Here is a 26,464-nt window from a genome sequence, read left to right as displayed (position 1 = left end):
ATTGAAGAAGAATGTATGACAATAAAATATTTGACATGTATCAAAAATATTTTTTAAAATATTTTAAAATTTCCCGCTACCGAATTTCTTTTTACACAGGTGCTACATAAAAAAGTTTTTTTTATTTAAATCGTTAAAATACTATTACTAATACAAACTAAATACCGCTATAGCTATTATATAAAAATGTTTATTCGTATTAATATAAATATGATAAATTTTTCGCTTATCATAAAATAAAAATTGTTGATACTTCTTTTATGTAAATATTTTTGATTGTTCGATTAATTTGGCGCTTTGTAGGTTGCGCAATAAAAGACGCGCAGATAGCGTCTCTGCGCATCAAGTTAGAGTGATTCAGACCACGATGTTTCGCTGAAAAAAACGCGGTTATCCGCTCTCTTATTGACATATCATCGAAAAAGAAATATAAGAAAGCTTCCTCAGTAATATAAGTTTATTCCCTTGACACAATAATCGTCGTAAAGTTTACAACAACACGTATGTACATATTTATTTCTTTGTTCTAATTGGTATCCACCTCACTCCTGTTACTATCTACTAAACAAGATGGCTACTCATATCTTTCCTTGATTTTTGTTTATTATTATTAAAGCAAAGCGCGCGATTTATTTTTCTGATGGATTATATATAATAACACTCTAGAAATTTTTTAAAACTTCCTGTGAATAATGTAGTATTGATATTTATTTAACTTTATATTCCTTTCAGGTATATTTTACTTTAGTAGAATACAATGTCCAACTCTTACATTGTGGAACCACAAGAAACAGGTTCTAAAAAAGATGATACTCTTATTATTGTGGTCAACGATGATGGAACAATTGCAGTCGACCAAGAAACTTTACATAATTTAATCAGTGAGTTGACAACTCTTATGATAATTCTATCTTTTATGACAATTCAATATTTGTATGTAATAATAGTAGAGCCTACACACTTCCAGAATTATTATTCAAATGGAATGTTGTGTCTTTTTAGTGAATCAATCAAATGCAAATGTTAGTGTTGTACGAGTTGGACAAGCAGAAGGAGATTCAGCAAATGGAGATTTAACATTAACAGTAGATCCACCAGTATTTGATACAGCAATAAGCAATCCAGCCAATGTAGTATCTGGTGCTACAGACACCGGACTTGTTGATCCATTTATGGAAATGGATCCTGAGCAGTTAGAGAAGCTTGAAACTGCCTTACAGAGTGAACAAGCTAAACAAATACTTGGGGAGAATGTTGCTGCGATGCTTGGTATGTAAATTGTTTTTATAATTTTACTTTGAGTTTACTTATTTTATTTAATATTTATTTAAATTTATTTAAGTGTAAAGTAATATTTAAATAACTTTTAATTAATTTTATCTTTATATTTTTAGATATGCTAACAGTAGAAGAACAACAAAATTCAATGAAATACGCAATCGAGCTTGATCATTGTTATACGAGTCGGACGTCTCCTTCTGATCCAGAACCATTGGATCCATTACCAGTAGCAAATTCACCGGAAGATGAAGAAATTGATATAGCAAACTCTTCCACTTATCAACAAATAACAACACCCGCTGTTGTAGAGGATACTTCTTCTGTATCAACACAGATAAAAGTACCATTAAAAACAAAACCTACTGTTGGTCGTCCAAGAAAATTAGTATCTAATACTCAGCTACCATCAAGTAGTCCTGGAACAGCTATTTCAAGAAGTTCTAGTAATTCTCAAGATTCTAAAAAGTCCCTTTTAAGGCCTACTGAAGAAGAAGTAGAAAAAGAAGAACTTTCATCATCTACTGAGTCTTCAGATTCAGAAACTTCAGATAATGATTCTGATTTTGGACCTCGAGGACCCAGAAGATCCGGTATTCGTGCTAGAGGTGGACGAAGAGGACTTACGACACGTGGTGGAAGTATGGCAGCATCAAGAAGACGTGGAGCAAATAAAAAAGTTGATATTGAACAAGCCCGTAGACTTGATGCAGAAATGTCTGTTGCTGTAGATGCAATGAAGAATTCTGATAAAGTAGAAAGAATTGAAAAATTGTCTCCAAATCAATCTAAAAAACAACTGAAAATAATCCCAAGTAGAAGAAAAGATGAATCCTCATTAATACGTAGCATTTCAAACGACTCTCAGCCTTTAGTCGAAAAACCTCTGCAAACGACGAACCAAGTAAAGGCTAATCTTATAAATGCAAATATGATAAAAGGCGAAATGATTGTAACAAAACCTGGTCAAAGTAGAAACAATCAAAAAGTATTTTTTGTTCAAAAAAAAGTTGTTATGAAACCAAATGAGTTGATAAATTTAGGAGTTCAGAAGCAAAATTCAATGCCCGTAATGAAAGATCTTTCAAAAGTGGTAAACCAAATTCAAACAAAACTTGCAACTACACCCGATGGCAAACTAATATCGATAGCCTCAAAGCCTATCGTCCAAACTTCCATACAGGCGACCCAGCAAGATCCTATAGTTAACTCAATGACTCCTACGCAATCTCCAGTACAAAAACAAGCGCCAAAACCATCATCTATTTCATTAGTTAAAGGGAAACCTGTAACTGATGGAAAAAAAGATAAAAAGAAAGAAGGACATGATTCTTCATTAAAATCTGAAGAATCTTCCAAAATAATTCCCGAAGTAAAATCACCAGAAGCTAAAAAAATTCATAAAAAAGACCAAAAGAAATTTCCAGGAAATTTTGTTGATACTCTGGGTCCGGCACTTTTTTCTACACCAGATATTATTAGAAGAGTCGGTTCAGTTGGTGAATCGAAAGCTTCTGACTCTAATCCTTCATCAGTAGCTATAACTTCAGGTGATAAAAAAATGTCTAACGTATTAGAAAAGTCTTCCGATGTTAATACGAAAAATTCTCCTGTAAAAACTGATCCTTCACCTTTTTCAAATTCAGAAATGTCACCAGATACCAGTAAATTATTGACTGAATCTACTGCCAGCTTAGGTAATGATCAAATAAATGACGCTTCAGCAATTTTAAATGCTGAAGAACAAAAATTAGAATCAAAATTATCTAATAGCGATGATATCCAACCTCCTTTAGACCCTGGTAAGAAAACCAAAGTGTAATTATAATAATTATAATAATATCTTGCGCTTTTTAAAATTTTATTTTTTTAATATATCTAAATCTTTATGTTGTTTTCTATTTATTCAAAATTTTTAAATAAAGCATGAATTTATTTTTTATTATTCCTGTGTTTTATTAGCATCAAATACCGAAGCTAGGGAAGAAATTGCGCGTCCTTCAGAAGATTCTGTTCGAAATATAATTTCTGACCAGAGTAAGTTTAATTGTTTTTGTTTTTATTATTTTAAAGTTTTTCCTTCTGTCTACAAGAATTCATTACTATTGATTCCAAAAACAATTTAAATGCTTATAAAAATTATCTAAATTAATGATATACTTTTTTTAAAAACTATAATTTTTTGTTGATTACTAAAATACTATTTCTAGGTGGAATAGAAGGTGAAGAACATCTTTTAGCAACATTAGAAATGGAAGCAAGTAAACATGAAGAAGAACTTCTTGCTGAAGCTCTTCTTCTTCAAGAACAACTTGATGTAGATTTAACTGATCCAGTAAGTAAAAGAAGTTTATCATAAATTTAACATTATTTTTTTGACAAAGCTATTTATAATCTCGAACTTATTTTGATATCAATTATTTTTAGACTGTTTTGGATGGACCAACATCAGCTATTCCAGAACCACTTTTATCAGCATCATCTTTTGATGCGGAAATACTACAAAATCCAGATGAAAGCTCAGAGATATCATTAATAAAAAGCTCTGAACCACCAATATCAAAAAGTAGCAGTGATCTTTCTCATCATCAGTTACTTGATCAGGGCAATAAAAAAGATGGAAAAGATGTGATTCAAATTATCAGAGGAGGAAGGGTGATAACACTACCACCGATAGAAGCCCCAGCAACGAGAAGTAAAAGATTGCAAGCCAAAGCGGAAGTATCTCCAAAAAGCGAAGATAGAAGAGAAAATAAATTTAATAAACAAATCGATGACATGGATTCTGATGACGAAGAAGAAGCAAATTCTGATTCCGAAGATGATCCTAATAGACTATGGTGTATTTGCAAACGACCTCATGATAATAGGTTTATGATTTGTTGTGATGTATGTGAAGATTGGTTCCACGGAAAGTGTGTAAATGTTAGTAAAGCTATGGGAAAACAAATGGAAGATCAGGGAATAGAATGGGTTTGTCCTAATTGTTTGAAGAAAAAATCACCAGATACACCAGTATCTAAAGTTAAATCGCCAGGTGGAAAATCTTCAAAAATCACAGAATCTCCTTCATCAAGTCATAATGTTAGTGACAATTCTGGATCACAATCCGATAAACCAGTAAAAGCAGTTTCTGACGTAAAACAAAGTTCTGCGTCTAATTCAATACCAACTCAGTGTGTAGTGTGTAAAAAAGAAGCTAGATCTTCAAGCATTTATTGTTCAGATACGTGTATATTAATGCATGCTCAAGAGACATTAACAAAAGACAAACCAGTAAATCAGCAAATACCATCAAAAACTGTTAAAACGAGTGCAGATGTTCCTACTAAACCATCTTCTGATGCGCGTGTGATAGTTTTTGAACGAAGAACTGGAAAAGTTTTAACGGGTGTTGATGCTCCAACTACTTCAAATTTAAAAACATGGCTTAAAGAACATCCCACCTTTGAAGTAGTTCGACCTAATAATTTAAATACACTTCAGATTGGTGGGAAGACTATTACTGCTATTCAGACACATGGATCGGGAAAAATCACTAAAATTCAACAACAATCACCAACTGGGCAACCTAAAATGGTATATGCTAAAGTCGTAGGATCAAAACAAACTATTTTAGCTCCTAGTAAAAAAGTAACTGTGATTTCCAGCTTATCAAATCCTAATCTTATTGCGAAAAGTGGCCAAGTAAAACAAATTTTTGTTACTTCACAAAAATCTCCTACAATTTTAAAGCAAACGACAATAAAAACTGTTCCACAACAATCAAATAAATCTGTCGTACAAATTAAACAATTGCCTGAACAAAAAATAAAAAAATCAGAACCAAAACCATCAACATCTATTGCAAAATCTCAGCCTAAACCTACGGTGGTTAAAAAATCTGAACCGGAACCAATTAGATTGAATGTACGGAAAACTTTAGCAGAACTTTTAACAACTCGAATTAAAGAAACAGAAGATTTAAAATTAAGTGACGAAGACATTACAGACCTTGCATTAAAAATTGAATTAGAGCTTTATAAATACTTTAGAGATACTGGATCTAAGTATAAAGCAAAATATCGCAGTTTAGTATTTAACATAAAAGACACAAAAAATTTAACATTATTTAGAAAAATTGCTGATAGATCTTTAACTCCGGATGCTGTTGTCAGATTAAGTCCTGAAGAAATGGCAAGTCAAGAGTTGGCAGAATGGAGAGAAAAAGAAACAAAACACCAGTTAGAAATGATAAAGAAAAATGAATTGGATTTGATGGCACAAGCAAAATCCATTGTAGTAAAGACTCATAAAGGGGAACAAATAATAGAAAATGATGGTGGAATTGGAGCCGTAGATCCTAAAACGCCAGTTCAAGATATTGTAACAGCTTTGAATAATGCTGATAATAAAAATTCAGAGATCTTGGATGACAAAGAGGAAACTTCATCTTCAATAGAAGATACTAAAAAAATAAAGCGTGATGAGAGAAAAGATAAGGATCGTAAAAGAGATAAGGATGATCATAGGTCAAGGAACAAAGAAAAAAGTAAAGATTCTAAAAGAGATAGAAGTTCAAGTAGACGTCATCATAGTAGAGATAGAAGTAGAGATCGAAGAAAGAGTAAGGATGGAAAACGTGATAAAGAGAGAGAACGTGATCGTGACCGTGAAAAAGACAAGGATCGTGAAAGGAATAAAGACAAGGAAAAGCAAAAAGATAAAGAAAGAGACCGTTCACGAAGAAGTAGTAAGAGTAAAAGTATACACAGTACTGGAAAAAGTAGTAGCCATAAAGAATATAAAGATAAGGATAAAAAGAAAAGTGATAATGAAGAAGAAGCAAAAAAGGAAGGTGATAAAAAGAAAGAGCCGTCACCAGTGCAATCAGACAAGCCCATTGAAGACCGATTATGGCGACATGTTGAAGAAGAAACCACAACAAATACTATAGACGGCAATGATTCGGATGTTTCTGATCGAGAACCAAGTTCTACGGTGAATATAAAAACTCCAGACATCAATGAAGAGGCAGAGAAAGAAAAAGAAGGTAATACAGAAGAAGACCAAATTCTTAATAAAGAATCTTCTAAAAATTCATTACAAACCGTTTGGAGAGGATTTGTTAATATGGTGGACGTGGCCAAGTTTTTTATTACAGCTCAAGAAGTTAGCGGAAATGCTAAAGATCTTATGGAAGATCTTCCTGATACGGTAGATGTTATTGGAAGAATTAGCCATGAGACTGTTTGGGATTATTTATCCAAAATGAAAAAAACCGGATCAAAAGAAATTCTTGTTATAAGATTGACAGCTGCGAACGACGAGGAAAAAATTCCCTATATCACTCTTTACAGTTATTTGAACAGTAGAAGTCGTTTAGGGGTTGTTGGAAGTTCGAAAAATATAAAAGACTTTTATATAATGCCTTTTTCAAGTCAAAGTCAGATACCACCCGTATTAATGCCATTAAGTGGTCCTGGCTTCGAAGATCAAAGACCTCATCTTCTTCTAGGTATAATCGTAAGAAACAAACGTAAACGGTTACCTCATCCGCCATTATTACTGAATCAAATCCCACCTAAAATACAAAGAAAAGAATCTGATCGGTCTTATACTCCTCCTTTAATTAAAGAAAAAGTAAATGCTGATAAATCAATCCCTCGAAATATTATGGATAGTGTGACAATATCGAAAATTGTTCCTGAACTTTCTTCCAAACTTGATTTAACGTCTTCACCTGATAAAACTTCTGCAGACAAAAATGATGATGACGAGCCCTATAGTCCTGGTGAACTTGATGATGATGTAGAAGATAGTATATCTAATTTGAATAATACTAATAATTTACTGGCAACTCCGAAAAACACAAGCGATCTTCAAAGAAAAATGGAGGAACTCAATAGACAGATCGAAGAGCAAAAGCAACAAATACAGAGTATTAGTTCATCCATTCTCAGCGAACCAGTTTCTACTTTACCGGGACTTGGTCTTGATCCACCAGGTATTGGGACCAGTGATTCCAATGAAGCTTATAGCCCTACTGATGTACGTTCATTCACTCCACCTCCTCAAGGACTTGCCAAATTTGCTCAACCAATTCTCGATAAAGTTTCTGATATAACTATTCCTCCTAATCTTCAAGAAATTCTAGCGAATGTTAAACGTCAAGAAACTTCTAAAGTTGATCCTTATTTACCTACTAAACCTGGTGCATCATTTTTAACTTCCGCTAATTTATCGAACTATCAAAAGCCGGATAAAACTTATATGCCAACAACGGTTGCTAAAGAAAGCAAAAGTACTTTAAGGTCTTTAAGTGATTTAGATTTAATAAAAAAAGCTGAAGAAGAATTAGCAGCTGTCGCAGCAGCTTCAATGTCTTCAACTACCGTTGTACCAATCACTGAACCTCTTCCATCTCCTGCAGAAGTAGAAACTCCAACTTTCTCTTCATCATCATCCATGGATTCGTCAGAGGTTAATTATTCTAAAAGTTTTATAGATCCTGTGCAAGCTAGTCGTATTTCCGATCAACCTAAACCACCAGGTCTCGAGGACGAAGATTTTCCAATATTTCCAAGTACTCCACCACCATTTAACTCTATGCCTAAAACTGGAGTGATTTTAAATATCAAACGCAAGGGAGATGATGATACCAGCTCATTATCTACTGCTAAAGCTCCAAGAACAAAGTCAAGATGGGGTCAAGGACCTACGGATTAAAGATAATTGAATGCAAATTTTTTCTGAAGATTATAATGATTATATATTTTTTATGTTGATGAAAAGCGAATTAAAAGTAATCAGTAGTTATTTACTAAATAGAAAAAATGGACATTACGATGAAAATATGTTTAATATTACTTTTTTTAATTAAAAAAATTGAAAGGCTATTTTGCCATGAGAGTAAAAATGGCATAAAATAATAGCATTTGTATGATTGTTTTTTTTTTGTAAATACCAAAGTTAGTAGCAGACAACCCAGTTATGAACAGTACTTATTATATATCTTTTTTATGCTTACTGAAAAAAAAGTTAGTTTTTGTCTGTAAATAGTTAAAAAAAAATGAAGATTAATAATCATTGAAGACGAATCATTCAAGGAAGTCAGATCGGTTGTTATAAAATATTTTACATATTTTGACAAAATATTGTAAGACAATTTAATGAAAGGAAATTAATTTTGAAATAAATAAAAAGTATAAAGAAATGTTAAGGTGAGAAAAAATGAAGTAAAAACCGTGTAGGTATAATTTGAAAAGAAAACTTGGCTGTGTATATACTGAAAAATATTTATAATTCAATTTATTTGATTACATTTATATACTCTTATCAATGCGATAATTGTCTGTATAATTCATTTTCATGGTTAAGAACTTCATAATGATTTTTTAGTCATTTTTCCATTTATTTTTCATCTGAAAATGACATGTAGAAATTTTTAATAAAAAAATGTACTAAGAAATTAATAAGTCCATTTAAATAATTAATTGACGATAATGATTAAAACAATAAGTCTAAAAAATCAAATGATAATAGTAATCGTCGTATATTATAATTATATACACAAAAATATAATATGAGAGTAAAAATAAATAATTAAAAAAAAACAATGATGTAAAAGCATTTATTCTAAGCAGTGTATAAAATAAGCACACAATAATCAATTTAGTAGTAATTATTATTAATAAATAAATTTTAATAATTATAATTAAAATTTGGTATAATGATTTTTGGTTTGATTTATATCCAGTTCAAGAAGTAGTAATGATTTTATCTGTTAATGTTTGAAATGCATAATTGATTGTCAATGGTGCAGCATCTCTCATCATCAGATATACTTCCATGTAGAAACAATATAAAAAAAAAGTATCTACAAATCCTTTTTTTTCTCTTCCGCATTAAAAAATGCTCAAGAAAAGTAATGGGTGTAATAAAATTGATTGATTTAAAATAAACTAATAGAACAATATAATTGATTATTTCTACTGTATCTGCGTTATACTTTAATAATTTTTTTTTAAAAGTAAGCTAGCTAATCAGGATATAATAATATAAGTAAGATGGATAACGCGAACAAGTGTAGTTTGTCAATTATTCGAAACAAAGCACGAAGCACTTATGTTTACTGTCATTTTTGTAATAAAGTTTTCGAATTTATAAACATGTATCATTAAATTTCAAGTATATGTATATTAATGATCACATAAAAATTATAATTAATGTATAATTTTATTTTCTAATTGCTTATTGTAATATCTGTGTACAAAAAACATATTAATTACACATATACATAAAGTAAATTGATTCTGACTATTTATTATTAATATAAGTTTGATAAAATATATTTTTTTGTAATTATACACTTTCAAGCACTCTTAATTAACTTTGAAATTGTAATGTTCTGAACTTGATTTTATCAACATAAATATGCAACACTCGAATAATAAAATATTTATTTGTTTTGGAATCAAGACTGCCTAAAATCTAATCTCCACCAAAGATACTTTCTCCATTATATTTGTGGTGACCACTGATCTTCGTCTTGTCAATATTACGGTTGCATATACGCTGCCTCTGAGACTAGTCGATCTTCGTCTTTGATAATTGGAGTGATTGTTGGTTCAGGAGTTGATGTTATTGATGCAGTAATTTAAATTGAAGTAGATTCGGTAGTTGAAGTTGTAGTAGATTCGGTAGTTGAAGTTGTCGTAGGTTCGGTAGTTGAAGTTGTCGTAGGTTCGGTAGTTGAAGTTGTAGTAGATTCGGTAGTTGAAGTTGTAGTAGATTCGGTAGTTGAAGTTGTTGTTGATGCAGTAGTTGAAGTCATTGTCGATGGAGTAGTTGAAGTCGTTGTCGATGCAGTAGTTGAAGGTTCTGGAGCTTTGGTAGTTGAAGTTGTTGTCGATATAGTAGTTGAAGGAGCTGGAGCTTTGGTTGTTGAAGTTGTTGTCGATGCAGTAGTTGAAGTTGTCGTAGGTTCGGTAGTTGAAGTTGTCGTAGGTTCGGTAGTTGAAGTTGTAGTAGATTCGGTAGTTGAAGTTGTTGTCGATGGAGTAGTTGAAGTCGTTGTCGATGCAGTAGTTGAAGGTTCTGGAGCTTTGGTAGTTGAAGTTGTTGTCGATATAGTAGTTGAAGGAGCTGGAGCTTTGGTTGTTGAAGTTGTTGTTGATGCAGTAGTTGAAGAAGCTGGAGCTTTAGTAGTAGCGGGTGATTTTATTTTAATTGGAGCTTTTGTAGTGATTGGGGCTTTGGTTGTTTCTGGAGCTTCTGTGGTGGTACTATCTTTTCTAGAACCTCCAATGACAATTATACCAAAAATCGGTTTTCTTTCACCTGAAGAATTAGTATTTCTGTTAGCAGACCATCTATCATTGATCCATTTTCTTATTCCACTGAGAGGACGAGCTTCACTGGGATCTGATGGTTTTTCTTCTGACGGTTTTCCAAAAATGCTTAATTTATTTTTAAATTTATCTAAAATGTTTTTACCTTTATCAGCAATCTACAGAATCGGAAAACAAATATTAATAAACAATACATTACAGTATAATACGAAAATAAAATATGCATTGATAATCTTACATTGTCCACAGTATTGGCTAATTTTTGATTCACAGCGTTCTTAATTTTACCTTTACTTCTGAGAAGACCTCCCAATAAGGTTTGTGGTGATGCTCTAGCATCAACTTGAGTGGTTATCTGGAAAATTAAATCTAATTAAATTTTATGGTTCAAAAAATAGATGATATTTTAAAGTGATCTTACCAGACTAACATAGCAGATTACAAGTCCTGCTAAGAGCATCATTCGTAATGAAAACATTTTTATAGATTTAGCTTCAACCTATTAATCAAGTCCACGAAAAGAATAAAATTTTACTGACAGCAATTATCGAATTCTGTAAGAATTTATATACCGTGGTTATCATTATTTACAGAGTATTTCTGTGTAAAAAATTTCATTGTGACATTTACTGGGAACACAAATTTTCAATGATCTAAATATTTTATAAAACCTCAACAAATACGACCTACTGTACTTTCCAAAAGAAATTTTAAGAATTGTTTCTCTATTATTCTTATCAAATGTTAAATAAGCAAATAGCTTGGAAAAGGTTTGAAACAGCTATATATATGTCAATATTGAACAATCTATTGTTGTAATATTTATGATCTACTTTAACAGAAGCAATAATGGTTTTTAAAATAATATGAGAATTCTATTGTGAAACTATGTACTCAGATTTAAACCGTAATCAATTAGAAAAATGACTGCTTTTTAATTTGTAATTAATTTTATTTATAAATATGGTTTTAATTATGCAAATAATCAATTGTTAAGTTTGAAAATTTATATTGAGCGCACTTAGACGGCGCTTGTGATGTTCTAAAAATAACATGCAGAGTCCTCTATTAATTTTTGTTGTTCCAGAAGTCTTCGTCGTCATCCATGTTTTTTTGACACGCGCAATGTGATAGCCATTTTGTTAAAGAAGCCGACGTGGCGACCGGCTAATTAAATAGTTTTCTATCATCATGAAAAATAGTGAGTATAAAAATAAAAATTATTGTATGTATAATAATATTAATTCAAAGTAAATTCATAATTAAGAATTACAATAAATGCTCAATGAAGTGGTCAGCACGTGAACGGGCATTCAGTCAAAAAAACGTGGCTTTTGTTGTAATGCTTAGAAATATGTTATTGATTAAAGGAAAATAGTAAATTGTTTTTTTTTTATCCACAAACAGAATTAAATTTATATTTATACTGTGTAAAAATTATTTTAACAAATATGATTTTATCTAAAAATTTATTTAATTTGTTTTTAGTCTCCTTGAGATGGATCACCTTGATCGCGTTGATAAGTTGGACCTTAGTTTCTTCTGAAACTGTTATGTCAACAGAATCATATCTTCGAGAATTTGATGTAACTAGGTTACAAAATGTTCTCACTCCAGGATTCGAACTCACTGATATTCCTTCAGTGCACTATGCCACTTTTGGATATAAATTGCTTGGAAAAGCAATACCTAAAACATCTGTAAGAATATTTTTAAATTTATTAACTTAAGTAAATTATATTGAATACATATAATATGATGAAATATCCATTTTAGATATATGATGATTAATTTGATTAGTCTTTCTGACACAATATATACATATATTGTAAGTGTTCTGGAAGCTTTTCTACATCATACGATATAAATTAATTTTATTTATGTTTCAGGAAATCTGTAATTTTCTGGTGAAGAACAGTGGAAATGAAACTTCTTTAGAAAACATTCATTACATTGTTTCTACATGGGAAACCTTAGGATCATGTCCACCTCTTCAAACTGCTTATTTATTAAAAAAGATAAATACAGCTATAGATAAAGAAACTTCAACTATTCCAGACTTATACTATGCATTATCTGCTTATGTTCAGCTTTCTCAACCATTACCAGATTCGAAGGCCACTAAAATTGCCAATATGGTACAAGCTGCTTTAAAAAAAGATGACTGTCTTCAAAAGTAAATAAAAAAATTAATAACTATACATTTCAGTAAAAAATTATAGTACAATCTTTAAATTTTTACAGCCTCGGTTATGCATTTCATATCGCTGCGCTTCTTGGTCCTGCTGGTAAATTTGCTTTAAGTAAAATTGAAGATGCTGTGATTCAAGCTGATGAAATTAATGGTCGTTACTTACAATTCGAGGGTGGACTTTCTATAACCAGTAAGCTTGTGATTATTTTTTATTGTTTTATTGGAAATTTTATTATGATATTGTTTATTAAATGATGTTAATTAAAACTTTCGTTCTTCTGTAAGACCTGTGGAGAAATTTCACTCTACTGATATAAGCTTCAAAATTTATACAATAATTCAGAGTTTTTTGCAAAAATTTTAATGCATATCAATATAATTTCAGGTCTCGTTGTTAATGGAATCGCACAGTTGTCAAACTCCCAAAATACACCACCCCCCGTTAAAGCAGAACAAATTGTCAAACTGACAAACTATTTAATTTCTCGAAGATCTGTTCAAACATTGAAAGGCGTAGTCAAGCTGCTTTCTGCTCTCAAGATGCTAGCTTATAACGAGTTTAGCCAGCCAGTCTGTACAACACTTGCTGAAGGTGGAAATGTTGTGTCTACTAAGCAACCATTTGTTAGCATTCGAGTTTGTGATATTCTTGGCAATCCTTTAGTTAATATTCCTACAGTTATTGCAAATTCAGTAACAAGAGTTGATGACAATACAGCTGTACTTACTAAACAAAACTTCAAATCATCAGACAATGATAAGTAAGTTCATAACATAAATCGTTTTCCAATATTCCAAAGAAAAATGAATTCTAAAATCCCCAATTTTTTGCCGATTTTTTTTTCATTACTCTAAAATTGGTTATACGCTTGGGGTAAATTACTCTTGTTGAAACTAATGTTATATTTTTATCATATTAGATAAAAAAAAATGTCTCAACAAACAATATTATTTCTGAAGCTTACATAAATTGTATTTTTTTCAATAAGTTCTTTATGCACATATTACGTGTTTACAATAACCTTATTAAAATTTGTTACTAGGACTCTATTTACCATGAATCTCATGGAAATTAAACCACAACGTGGTTTCTATAAAATAAACGTATCAGCCGGTGAGGTTTCCAACACTCTTACAGTTAAAGTTTTATCAGAGGTAAAAGTTGATTACTTGGAAATTGGAACAGGTGATGCTGATCAAACAACTCAACCTAAATTACTCAAGTAAGTTAATTATTTAAACTAAAAGAAATATCGGGAACGCAATTTCTACTTTCATTAATTAAAATTCGTAAAAAACTATATTTTTGATTCTTACAATTGTTTTTTCATTTCACAGAGTGGCCTATCCTAATAAACTAGCTCACAAAATTGAAGCTGATTCCCAACAAAAACTTGTAATGAGATTTATGTTACGAGATGCTGCAAATAATAAACCAATGCGTGTTCATCAGGCTTTTGTACGATTATCAGCAATTGTTAAGCCTGGAGAAGATAAACAGCCTCGTGAAGTTATCTTTGTAGCTGAACCAGATGCCTCTAATGTTTACAAGTTTGACATGCCTGTAGGAAGTGATGCTCAAACATTTGGTTTTCAAAGTGGTGATTATCATCTTAATCTCATTATCGGTGATGCACTCATCAGTAATCCATTCCAATGGGAGGTGGCTGTAGTTGGTCTCAAATTCCCTGAACCAACAGGAACTGATGCCGTAACAATAAGTAAATTAGAAGGATTAAAAAAAAAATCAAATATCTACGCTCCTAAATCAGAGATTAAGGTAAATAACAAGTACTTCATTGATTATTTTAGTCAATTATTTTTAATTGATCATCAAAGCATCCCAGTGCTTGTTGGTAGCATTAATTGATATTATTGTTACTTCCATATCACTGGAAAATTAAAAGCTCAATAATTTTTCGACATTAATTAAACATTTGTTTAATTACAATTAATGAGCTGACAATCTAATTATATGAAATTCAATTAATTAGCCAATAGGTTCGAAAAACACTGAAAATCCTATAACTGACATTATTTTAATTAGTTTTATTTATTTTAGCATATGTTCCGTGAACCTGAAAAAAGACCACCTGTTTTCGTATCAAATTTGTTTACTGGACTTTGTTTAGCTCCACTTTTATTGCTGTTGATTTTATGGGCAAAATTAGATGTCAATATTGCCAAGTTTCCGTTTTCGCTTAGTGCAGTTTTATTCCATGTTGGACTAGGAAGTAAGTACTAAAAATTATATCATTAAGTAAATAATTTAATTGGAAGAATTTTTATGTAAACACGTATCTTTCTAATTAATTGTTGCCTAAATTTTATCTTTAAAATTTAATCAAGTATTTTGATTAATTTTTGTAATTTGGGCGTAAAGAAATGCGTGAGTTTTTCACAATTATAACAAATTATTAGTTATAATTGTAGCCCGATCCTCACGACATTTACAATAATTTTATTAAATATAAAGTCGATTAAAAATGACATAGAGACCTAATATTTTTCTGTTTTTCCAGGTATCTTCGTTCTATTCGGCGTTTTTTGGTTGAAACTAAATATGTTTGTTACATTACGATATTTGTTAGGTCTCGGAGTCGTAACTTTCTTGGCAGGCAGTAAACTATTATCTCACATTGCCCACAATCAAAAAGTTACTCGTTAATAGATTGTGAGTTGACATTTCCATCACATGATTTCATTTTCATTTAAAAGCATCACTCGATCAATAGATCAATGAGTTTAATCAAGATGACCCTGTTTAATGGATAGATATATTCATCACAGCATTAAACATAACGCATGTATTTTGTAGAAAAATTACGTTTAATGATGCAGGTAAGCTGTAAATTTCTAATCATCACTGTGTGCGTCTTAAAAAGTATGACTGATAAGCATTTAAATTGAGAATAAATGCGATAATGATGATGAATTGAAATAAAAATTCCTTTTGTACAGAGTGCAAATGATTATAATAAGCAATTAATTATTAAAAATATTGAGTAAGGAATAAATTTATATATATTAAAAGATTTATAAACTATTTTTTATTGATTTATTTACTACGAAGAGTATTCATTCATTCGCTTTTTTACACATTCTTGCAAATATTTATTTTCCTCCTGTAATTGTTTCTTTTCACACTGATATTCGTACATGATAGTATTTGCTAATGCTACTCGATACCAAAGAAATTCACAATAATCAAAATTGTCCTCAACCTAATAAAATAAATTATTTTTTTTATTACAGATATTTTATATCTTATAATTATCCAATGTTTACTTGATTAACTTCAATAGGATATAATTTTTCCTGATTAAGTTGTAATTTCTGGCATGATTGAATTAAAAATAAAACTTTGAAAGACTTTTCCTTTATCTTTTCTAAATGTTTCATAGTTGAATTATGTTGACTTGTAAGTAAATTTAATTGTAATTTATCTCGCGTTTGTTCTGTAATTAACATTAATATGTTATTAATAATTTTCGAACTATTATTATTATTATTTATCAAAATTACCATTTTCAAATTGTTTTTCTAATAACTTTTTTGTTCGTTGAATTGGAGTATACTGATTCACAATTATGTTTGTAATTTTTTTCTTGGATTTGTCTCGATAACTAATAATTTTAGTTTTAATGTTAAATATGAAATCAATCAATTTAGCGGTTTCTATTAATTGTTGAGTAATTTTTTCTCTATTCTTATCATCTTTTGCTTTAAGATATAAATAAGATACCTGTCGATTTTCAATATCTAAAAAAAATGATAAATCCATTTCTGTCATCATCAATTTATTAAATAAAATTATCATTTACACGTTTTTCAGTACAAATATATAACTGCTAATTTGTATTAAGTTAAATAAACATTCATTTATATCCTTGTTACACTTTTATTGTATAAAAAACGTGTTTAGACTTTTTTTCAATATACTTTTATGAGCATCATAAGCTGAAATAGCAACCAGAATATTAATAAGATATTTCAATAGTGAATTATTAATTAATAAAAGACAGCGGTATAATTCGATGTTTAAATTAATTATCTATTCTTCAGGATTTATAATTGAGGAATTTTTTATGATGTCTAGAAAAATTTGAATGATAATTACTTAAATTTTCAAAAGAATCGTATAAGAATATTAAGTGGGAGACATATCTCTCAAAAAATGTAAATATTTTTTATATTAAAGAGAAATAATCTCTATACACTTCAACTTGAGAGGTAGGTATTAATTTTTATGCAATATTTATGTTAATAAGAACTGTATAAAAACATAATTTTTTATGTATCTCGTTATATATTTGCTTTCAATTCACACTTTATTTTACCTTTTAAATATTTGGAAAGTTCAGCGTTCAAAGATTCCCACGTGGATGATATATTTTCCGCTAGGTGAACCATAGCTATTTCTGTCATGTTGTTACTAGTATTCTGAAGATTCTCAAGTTTGTCTAAAGATCATGCGTAATAATGTTATAAATTACAACACAAAACACGTTTGTTATTTCATTTTAAATCAACTCGATATTAAATTTTGTTTATATGATTGAATATGAATGTATATACATACAGAAATTGTCACTATTTAGACTATCTAATATATCATTCAGTTGAGTTTTTCCTTGAAATATGAGTGTTTCTAAGAAAATTTCATCATCATATTGCAGAAAATCTATTATTTTTAGTTCGGAATTGGTTTCTTCAATTAATTCTCCCAAATTGTAGTCGTAAAAATTGCTTGCGGCTTCTAATCTGCTACCATAAATTCTTTCAAACTTTTTGACTATATCCATATGATGATTAACGTTCTTCTGATGCTGTTCCTCACATTGATTCAAACATTCCACCAATAAATTACCACTATTGTCATCAATTAGTATTATCAAAAGTTAATTATCAAAGAAAAAAGTACTAAGAATAGTAAATAATTTTTTATGTGAACAAAAAAATATTCCATTATTTGATCAATTTAGTTTTAGATATTTTTAGTGTAAAAATGTTTTTTTTTTTTTTATAAAAATGTAATTGAATAAATTTTATTACCAGTAATCTTGAATGTCAAGGGCACGATCAAATGTGCCTCTAGTCACTATTACATTCATTCTTAGTTCTGGAATCTTCATTTCTTTCATCGTTTTTCTCCAAATACATCGAAGTCGTTTTGCATTAGATATTCCTATTTTTAGTTCTTGTGATAATTGTTGCTGCTTCAATAATTTTTTCTTATTTAATAAATCCTGTTTCTTTTTTTCCTTCTTCATTAGTTTCTTTTTGTTCATGATTTCCATATTTTCATCAATACCTTCCACTTGAATATTATCTAATGGCTTTGAACCACAATAAAAATATTTTAAAAGAAAAAATTTATAATAAATTTGAATAATGAAATCATCTTTTTTTATAAAGAAAAACTAAGTTATTTTCGCTATTTTTTTAAGTCTTTTATTTTAATTTATGTTTTTCTTTTAGTTAGCTGATTTCAATCATATATAGTAAGCCTCCAAACTTCTGACATAATCAGATTTCGATTCGTTGAAAAATGAGACTTGTTCTTTAATAAATGATTTTTTTTAGAATGCTAATTAAGCCAATTAATTGTTGGAAAATGGTTTAGTGATGAAAAAATTCTTCATGAATTTCTATAAAGTGTAAATATTAATTTGCTGTTAATATTTTAATCGAATTTCTTATTGATCAAAGTATTATTCAATAATTTATCCAACAAATGGAAAAAAATCTGGAATAAACTGTTATTTTGAGTGTGAAATTTTTTCGGAAATTATGCTAATACAAATTTTTTTCCTCATACATAATACAGTAAAATTAAAGAGGAAATAATACAAGATATCAATGGGAAAATCGACAACGAGTTATTTTATTTTTTTTTTTTTTGAGAAAAATTTTTATGACAATTACGTAAGACATTGCGACACTGTATAGAATAGGATGTTTGAATATCACTCTTTTTTACGAACTCTAATGCCTTAAAATAAAACAGAAACAAGTTTTTAACAGGTAGACATAGCGGAGTCAAGCTATGCGTAGAATTACGAATTTATGTGATTTTTTTTATCATCAGAAATTCATGTCAATAAAGAATAAAAGGCAAGAGAGAATTCCCGGATGTTCTTTCGGTTACTTACCTCCGACATATTCGATGAGATCATTAGTAACGCTAATCAACCTAACGAATCATATACGATTCTAGTAGACTTATTATATTATAGATCTATAATTGCTTCAAATAATGGTACTAATAAAATGACAAATTATAAATAAGGTTCGTTATTCATTTATTTCATAAAGCTTTTTTTTTACTAACAAATATAATTTTTTCTTTTATTGATATATTAATTACAACATTACTATGATGAAGAGACTGAAAATAAGATTATTGTTATTAAAAAGATGATAGCAAATGTTGAAATTTATTCGAAGGATCCATGAAGCACCGGATACGATGGAGTAAAGCAAGTGGGAACGCCCGATATTTCTGGGAAAGAATTTTTCGAGTTCAAGGTTCTAGATGGTGGGGAATAGAGAAGTTGATGGAACTGAATGGACCACTAGGTGCTGAGACTTTTAGAATCGCAACGAATTGAATATGACCTTGTAGCAAGTATCCTGATGTCCACGTTACCTAGATGGTAGGGGTACTCATCGTACTACTATAAAAGTCATATTCGACTGTCTAAACTTGTCATTTTCCAATACGTTCCTTAAGGTTCGTATCTCTATCACTAATAACTATTTAACTCATTTTTATAGTATTTAATTACTACTTCTTTTAACAATTTTCAACTTACGTTTATCAATGAAGGTTGATAATTGTTGAAATAAATGTAATGAGTGTTAATAATTTTATGTGAGTTTATTACTGTTAATAAAAGTGATCAAATTTATTCAGATGCAGATCACGCGGGTATTCGTGGTGTTAGCCACTGTTATGGTGGTTGGATATGCTGCCATCGAACCTCTAGATCTAGATGCAGAGGCATCACAAATTTCTACTCAACATTCAAGACAAAAACGTGGAATACTTGCTGCTAAACTTGGACTTCTTGGTGGAGCTCTCTTAGCAAAGAAAGCTTTAATTTTAGGAGCTGGAGCTGGTCTTATTGGAGGTGGACTTGCTGGTGGAGCAGTTTATAAACTTAAATCGTAAGTTTTTTATTTATTTATTAACAAAACTTCTAATAAATAAATTGATGATATTTTGATATCATTAGAATCAGTATAAGATTTTTTAGAATTAGATTTTTAAGCAATTCCTTATTTGAAATAAAATTTGATTAAAATTTCTGGTATTAATAAAATGATTTAATTTTTTCTTAGCAAACTCGGTGGAGGTTACGGCGGTGGTTATGGTGGAGGTGGATACAATCCAAGTTACTATCCTCCACCATCTGGTGGATATTATCCACCCAGTGGAGGTGGAGCCAATCTAGGGGAAGGAGTATATCCAGTTTATTTGTCGGCATATCCTAGACAAACTTATGAAATTTACGGTGGAGTCTCTGGAGGATACAATCGTGGAAATGGATATGCTAACAATTACGATTATCCACCTTGCTGATAGGTCAAAATGAATTGGACGTGTTGTCGACCAATTATATATTTTAAAATAAGTTTGTATTTAATTCAATGTACTGCCTAATTTAGAATTTTTCTAATAATTTAAATAAATAACACAAGACTAAATAATACATCTAATGAATGTAATGTTTATTCATATTTATAATAAAATAAAGTGACAACTCGTTTTCAATATATTTTATTGATTATTTTATATTACATCTTATTTTAAATTCTTTTACAGATATCAGCTAGATTATTTTAATTTAATTGCCTACTCGTTACATCATTTCCATATTTAAATAATATTTGTTCCTCTATCACAGTTTATAAGCCTTTCTTTCTCAAACAAATGTAAACGAAGGCAATGGCCAAAAAAGAGAAAAAAAATCCCATCTTTTTTACAATTTATTATCGCTGACTCTCATAGTTTTATTATTATCTTTTTTTTTAGTTCAACACATTTCACATTCTTCCTAAATAACCGTTACTTCCTCTACTGAACTTGAATTATTTTAACTTATTATGATAGAAATAAAAATCTGATTTTCTAGGCTCATGCAAACACTCTTTCTCTTGTTATTTCTAATACTCTCACTTTCTTCCTTATACCTAATTGAACTATCAAACATATTAGGCAATCAATGGTTCTCATAACAATAGGTATGTAGCGTGCAGTGACGATCAAACAAACATTCGTGTATAGAATGACAAAATGAATTGGTGTAGTCATATAAAAGTAGATGGATAGTCTAGAGATGATTAAGAATGATTTTATATGGAAAGTGCGTGCACACAAATTTCTACGTGACTTTCGCAATGGTCACTTTTGTTTCCTAGCACGATTTTAATTCATTCTTGAAGACTTTAATTTGTCTGCGGATGATCAAATAATCTTAATACGTGATCAAAGCTTTTATCAAAATATGAATGAAATTAAATAATTCATTGTTTTATTATTTTAAGAAAAAAAGCAGCAAAAGAAGCTCATATGATCTAGATTAGGCATATTTTTTTTCGTAATCTTCGAACTAACTTTCATTCTATGTCACAAAACCTATGTTTGAGGGACAATGCGGAATCGAAATTAAGAATCGACTGTCGCAACATGCCATGCCCCTCATATACGTGTCCGATTATTTAGTTGCGATTTCGCGATATAATGGGTAGGGATAGCAATGCCGGGTATATAAAATCCAATAGCCTTCCTATAATGTTATAAACTTGGTGGCAAGTGCAAGTGTAGTATAAGAAAGAATCAGTTATTAATTAACAAGGTGAGATAATTCAGAAATTAGTTGAATTTTAATATAAACCAGTTAAGCAATAATATTTTTAACTACTTATTAAAGTTGAGATAAATGTGAAACTTGCGATAAATTTCTGAAAACATATGAACTCTAATCATACCTCAAGGCTTATTTTACCACAACTTATTACTTTTGTCAATATTTCTTCTTCATCGACGACAGACTTTTGAATCAGTCGTTAAGTAATAATACACATATTTCGAAGATTAACGAAAGTAAATTTTGTTTTCTTTTTAATTTTTTTCTATACAAACTAAAAAGTTTCGGAAAAACCAATTATAGATATCCGGATAAATATAGCAGATTCAAATAAGGAAAATCCAGCATGACTTTTACTTTGTAACAATCTCCTTTTACTGTCAAGATTCAAAGAATAACGAAAACTTGTTCTTCTGCATTACAGTTTTGACATTTCTGGATGAATTTTTCTTTTTTCCTATTTTAACTAGAAACAAATAATAACGATTAGTGAAGCACTGAAATTTATTTTTATTTATGTTGTTATCTTGTTACTGATTTAAATTTAATCCGTTCTTTGTACCTTATAATTTTTTGAAAGGAACTTTAATTGTTAAGTCTGACCAAATTTCTAACTCTACTTATTGAACTTTCATTTATTAAATGATTTAGTAAAACTTTTCAAATTCACATATATTTTTAATTTTGATTCATGATTTTTAATGTGAGAATTGAGCAATCAATCTCTTTTATAGCAATCTAATACTTTTGCTAAGAGTTATAAAATTGTTATAGTAAATTTAGAAATTTCATCTAATTTCTTGCTTCACACAAAATTAAAGAGAAATTTTTCGACTCTTTTATAATCATTCTTAATAAATGGCCTAGTTCCCAAAAAAAGGGAAGAAGCAATAGCAAATACTTTTTTTTCTTCTCTATAAAATATTTTTATTCAAATTTAAAATGTTTTGTATTCTATAAAAATTATTTTTTTACCTGAAATTGTCAATCTCTATTATTATTATTTACACTTGAAAATGACTTTCAGATGAATACCTTGACTTTAGTAATGATAATGAGTTTCTGTTGGATGAGCACGTGGGCAAAAACAGAAATGAATGGGCTAAATGATTCAGAAGTAAGCCCACACTTGGGAAATAACCCTGAAGACATTCATGTTAGAAACAAAAGGACTCTGTTTTTAAAGAAAAAACTCTTAGGTGCTGGACTGCTTGGATTTGGCCTTGGAATTGCTAAAGGGTAATTCTACATTCTTTCCAATTAAATCAGAAATTTTTTTTTTCATTTATTCAAATTGGCTTTGATATTTTTATGTATAGTTATAAAGTTGGACACCAGCATTCGCCCGATATCCATCATGTGTATGTTGCTGCTCCACCACCGCCTGTTAGGTACGTGGAATATGTTGAAAAACCAGTATTTATCGAGAGAATAGTGGAAAGACCGGTAGAGAAGTCCCACATCATACATGATGGACCCTGGTCACAACCCGAGCCATCACCCGTTTACGGATACCCATAATTTGTTATTTAAATCTAATTAATTCCTTTATGATATTTTTTTTCATTTTTACGATAGAATATATTAAATAAGAGTGTTATCACTTCTTATCACTTCCTTTGTTGACATTCTTTAAGTGTAAGTGTAATTTTCTGTTATTATTGTTTTGTTTGTAAAATTTTCTGTTTAAATAAATTGTTTTTATGTATGAAGATGATCTTACTCTATTGTTTCCTTTAAACTTTCTGTTCCATCTTTAAGTTCTTTTTTTTTCATTCTCATCGTAAAATTTAATAATACTCCAATAATTACAATTGAAGTAATCAACTTGAACAAAAAGATATTTAATTATCAGAATTTAAATTAATTAAAAAGCTTATTGATAACATAAAAACCTTATCTTATTAATTTGGATCTAAAAAAAAAATTAATTTAACTTAATTCACCGACTACGGAACCACTTAGATCGCAGATTTTAGAAAGAAAAATGATTTTTGATATTCAGGTAGTATCAGGATAAAAGAGGTCAATCAGTCGGATAACAAGAAAAAGTGGAGGTATTTTAAGTCAATAAGTCAAAAATCCATCAGATGTCAGTATTTGAATTTTGATTTTTTCTACCCGCCCATATTTTGGATTGGTTGAATTTAAAAAATTCAAACGAAGAATAATAAAAAGCTTATTGACCTCTTTTATACTCCTGTTGTCTGAATCCTAAAATAAAAAAAAGATACGCGTCAGTCTGAATTGATGCTGAACAACCTACCATGTATCAAATGTATTAAAATTTGGATAATTTAAAATAGAATGATACATGTATTTTTTACAAATAAATTGACAGTTCCAACTTGTGTTATTGTTATTAAAAATCTGTTATATATTAAAAATTCAGAATAAAATCCAAAATCGAATTCTTCGAATTAAAAAAAAAAAATTGTTTAAGTAATAAATAATTATTGCGAGAATATGTAAAAAATTTTTAGACTTGAAAAGTAAATAATAATAAATAAAAAAACGTTTTTTGAGTTGAAACATTAACTAACTTGTTCGAATAAATGTGGAGGTAATTAGTACAAAGTATGACTCAAGATATGACACTTTACTTTCTTTCTTCACTACTTGTTTGCACGACGGGTAACTAGTCATAAATGGGAACGTCAACGATATATAAAAGTGGTATGAACATGTTAAAAGAACTTCAAAGTGTCACTACGTTTCATATAAATCACATCTAACAGAATCGAACAAAAAGTAAAAACAATGCACCACAAAAATTATACTTTTCTTTGGTTTTTTTTGTTATTACTGTTGGGCTCTTCTTTTTCAATTCCTTCACACTCAACTCACGATGATGTAAGGAGCATTTTATCTTTATCAAAAATTTCTAAGCCTTCCATCAGAGATAAAAGAAGCCTATTTTTAAAGAAAAAAATCTTGGGCGCTGGAATATTTGGTTTTGGATTAGGCATCGGACTTGGTGCTTTAAAGGGGTATTTCACTTTTATATTTTTTTATAGCAAAGATTTGTGTGATTATTTTTGTATCTACTAAAGTTATAAAAAATGAAATACACATAATTCAATGATGAAAGAAGAAATAAAAGAACGTAAATTCGTTATTAAAAAAAACCACTCGACTTTTTTGAAAGAATCAATAGTTGCAATTTTTAAAAAAGTTGGCCAATTCATCTATTAAAATTTTTTTTTCTATTGTTTAGCTACAAATATGGTTCGAAGTTTGTGAATATATATCCGCCAATAGTGGAGCGTCCTGTGCACATAGAGAGACCTTATTACGTCGAGAGACCTATTTATTACAGTACCTACCCACGCCATGAAAAATACCACAGTCACTCAATTGTATACTACTATCAATAACCAATAAATGATGATAGTACAAAGATAATGATATAGAAATAGACAATTATGAATCAATAAATTCAATTTGTGTACTTCAATTTTTCGATTTTTTATTTTTTTAATTTATTCTTCACTTTATTTTAAAGTTTTTTTTTCAATTTATTATTGCTGTCTCATTTTATTGAAATATATGATATTCATAAAACATTTTATAATCAATACGAGTGTCTTCGATATTCATTAGAGACTTGAGTTGACGAATTATAATAAATTTCTGTATTTATTCGTTTATTTAACATCAAAACTTCATCAGTATTTTAAAGATTCTATCCCCAATACATACAAACTAGTAACACAGATAAAAACGTAAACGATTAAAATTCTATTACTAATTAAATTTCCTTTACAATTCAATAAATAAACAGTTAATTATATTAATTATACATGTCAAATTGTTCCTTAAAAAAATGGTAACATACTATACTATTTCACATGAAATACGTTTTTAACTCGTATAAGAGAAAATCGATTTCAAATAATATTAATGTTCAAAGAGATTTTCTGTATTTTTTATAATATTAAGGGCTGTAATTGAGCGTGTGCATTAATAGATACACTTGTAAATGAATAAATTATATATCATTCTCTTTAAGAAATTAATAAGCTCACTTTAAGTCTCATATATCATTAGTTTAATTCTTTTTTTTTAAATCGATCTTTTATTTTATCACTTCAACTTAACCGATACTTTTTGTCTTTTATACTTACTTCTATTGATCAGTGGTATTCATAAAAATACATACATTATGGAAAATAGTAAAAAACTAAAAAGGTAAAAGAAAACTTTCCTCCTACAGAACAAAATACAATTTTGTACATATTTCTTATTAAATTTAATACAAGGAAGAAGAGAAACAATAAAAAATAAACATTATTCAAATAATTATTATAAATTACAAAATACTTTCTATCGAATGTAAAAAGTAAAATAAATAAATAAATAATTAATTAAAAATACTTTAGTTCAATTGATTTTCTTACGGTTACGAGTAAAAAAAACTTTGATCTATACAACATTGTTTACATCAGCAATTATTGAGTATCTATTTAACACAAACTCTTAACAACATGTAAATATTTAAAAATCTTATTTTTAATATTTCTTGAGAATATTTATATTATTTTTTCTTGTTAATTATTATCATTATTTATTTCATTAACTTAATTATACTTTTACTTCACTCTATATTTAATGAAATAATTTATCAACGTGAAACTATTAACTTATTAATCTTACATAGTAAAATATTACAATTATTATCGTCTCGTTCATCAAAGTCATTCGATGGATTGTCATATCTCAAGTTTTGTAATATTATTTTTGCATATAATATATGATTTTTGAATAATTTTTTTCTAAATTTT

The 26,464-nt window shown here is 29.2% G+C and overlaps 6 protein-coding genes across 7 annotated transcripts; 4 read left to right on the top strand and 2 right to left on the bottom strand.

Moving 5' to 3' along the window:
* The first annotated feature begins 333 nt into the window (after positions 1-333).
* Positions 334-8,727, top strand: pps (protein partner of snf). Of its 2 annotated transcripts, XM_035084441.1 has the most exons (8): positions 334-501; positions 733-881; positions 1,003-1,269; positions 1,395-2,828; positions 2,925-3,080; positions 3,241-3,315; positions 3,489-3,613; positions 3,706-8,727. In XM_035084441.1, exons 2-8 carry the CDS (start codon positions 758-760, stop codon positions 7,984-7,986), a joined length of 6,462 nt encoding a protein of 2,153 aa, XP_034940332.1. In that variant the 5' UTR covers positions 334-501; positions 733-757; the 3' UTR covers positions 7,987-8,727. The 2 variants fall into 2 exon arrangements, with proteins under 2 accessions (XP_034940332.1, XP_034940331.1); XM_035084440.1 differs by having other exon boundaries at positions 1,395-3,080.
* A 1,189-nt stretch (positions 8,728-9,916) lies between these two features.
* On the bottom strand, positions 9,917-11,088 carry LOC118067586 (cell wall protein DAN4-like). Its single transcript, XM_035084403.1, has 3 exons — positions 11,032-11,088; positions 10,849-10,965; positions 9,917-10,768 (listed from the first exon to the last, which is right to left on the bottom strand). The coding sequence occupies exons 1-3, from the start codon at positions 11,086-11,088 to the stop codon at positions 9,917-9,919; spliced, it is 1,026 nt and encodes a 341-aa protein (XP_034940294.1).
* Positions 11,089-11,683: 595 nt separating this feature from the next.
* Positions 11,684-15,766, top strand: OstDelta (oligosaccharide transferase delta subunit). The gene is made up of 9 exons (XM_035084396.1): positions 11,684-11,811; positions 12,099-12,310; positions 12,500-12,786; positions 12,855-12,994; positions 13,190-13,565; positions 13,848-14,027; positions 14,143-14,584; positions 14,867-15,038; positions 15,327-15,766. The coding sequence occupies exons 1-9, from the start codon at positions 11,802-11,804 to the stop codon at positions 15,470-15,472; spliced, it is 1,965 nt and encodes a 654-aa protein (XP_034940287.1). The 5' UTR covers positions 11,684-11,801; the 3' UTR covers positions 15,473-15,766.
* Positions 15,767-15,869: 103 nt separating this feature from the next.
* LOC118067585 (uncharacterized) lies at positions 15,870-18,968 on the bottom strand. Its single transcript, XM_035084402.1, has 6 exons — positions 18,960-18,968; positions 17,860-18,023; positions 17,387-17,676; positions 17,145-17,267; positions 16,093-16,262; positions 15,870-16,028 (listed from the first exon to the last, which is right to left on the bottom strand). Exons 1-6 carry the CDS (start codon positions 18,966-18,968, stop codon positions 15,870-15,872), a joined length of 915 nt encoding a protein of 304 aa, XP_034940293.1.
* Positions 18,969-19,533: 565 nt separating this feature from the next.
* On the top strand, positions 19,534-20,491 carry LOC118067576 (pupal cuticle protein Edg-91-like). The gene is made up of 3 exons (XM_035084394.1): positions 19,534-19,540; positions 19,724-19,977; positions 20,152-20,491. Exons 2-3 carry the CDS (start codon positions 19,724-19,726, stop codon positions 20,390-20,392), a joined length of 495 nt encoding a protein of 164 aa, XP_034940285.1. The 5' UTR covers positions 19,534-19,540; the 3' UTR covers positions 20,393-20,491.
* A 1,123-nt stretch (positions 20,492-21,614) lies between these two features.
* LOC118067578 (uncharacterized) lies at positions 21,615-23,308 on the top strand. The gene is made up of 3 exons (XM_035084395.1): positions 21,615-21,668; positions 22,708-22,919; positions 23,000-23,308. The coding sequence occupies exons 2-3, from the start codon at positions 22,708-22,710 to the stop codon at positions 23,199-23,201; spliced, it is 414 nt and encodes a 137-aa protein (XP_034940286.1). The 5' UTR covers positions 21,615-21,668; the 3' UTR covers positions 23,202-23,308.
* The last annotated feature ends 3,156 nt before the right edge of the window (positions 23,309-26,464 follow it).

The sequence above is a fragment of the Chelonus insularis genome, unplaced genomic scaffold (assembly GCF_013357705.1).
Source record: "Chelonus insularis isolate UGA/USDA-ARS -01 unplaced genomic scaffold, ASM1335770v1 contig_38_pilon, whole genome shotgun sequence".
Taxonomy (NCBI): Eukaryota; Metazoa; Arthropoda; class Insecta; order Hymenoptera; family Braconidae; genus Chelonus; species Chelonus insularis.
This window is presented reverse-complemented; position numbering and strand designations above follow the sequence as displayed.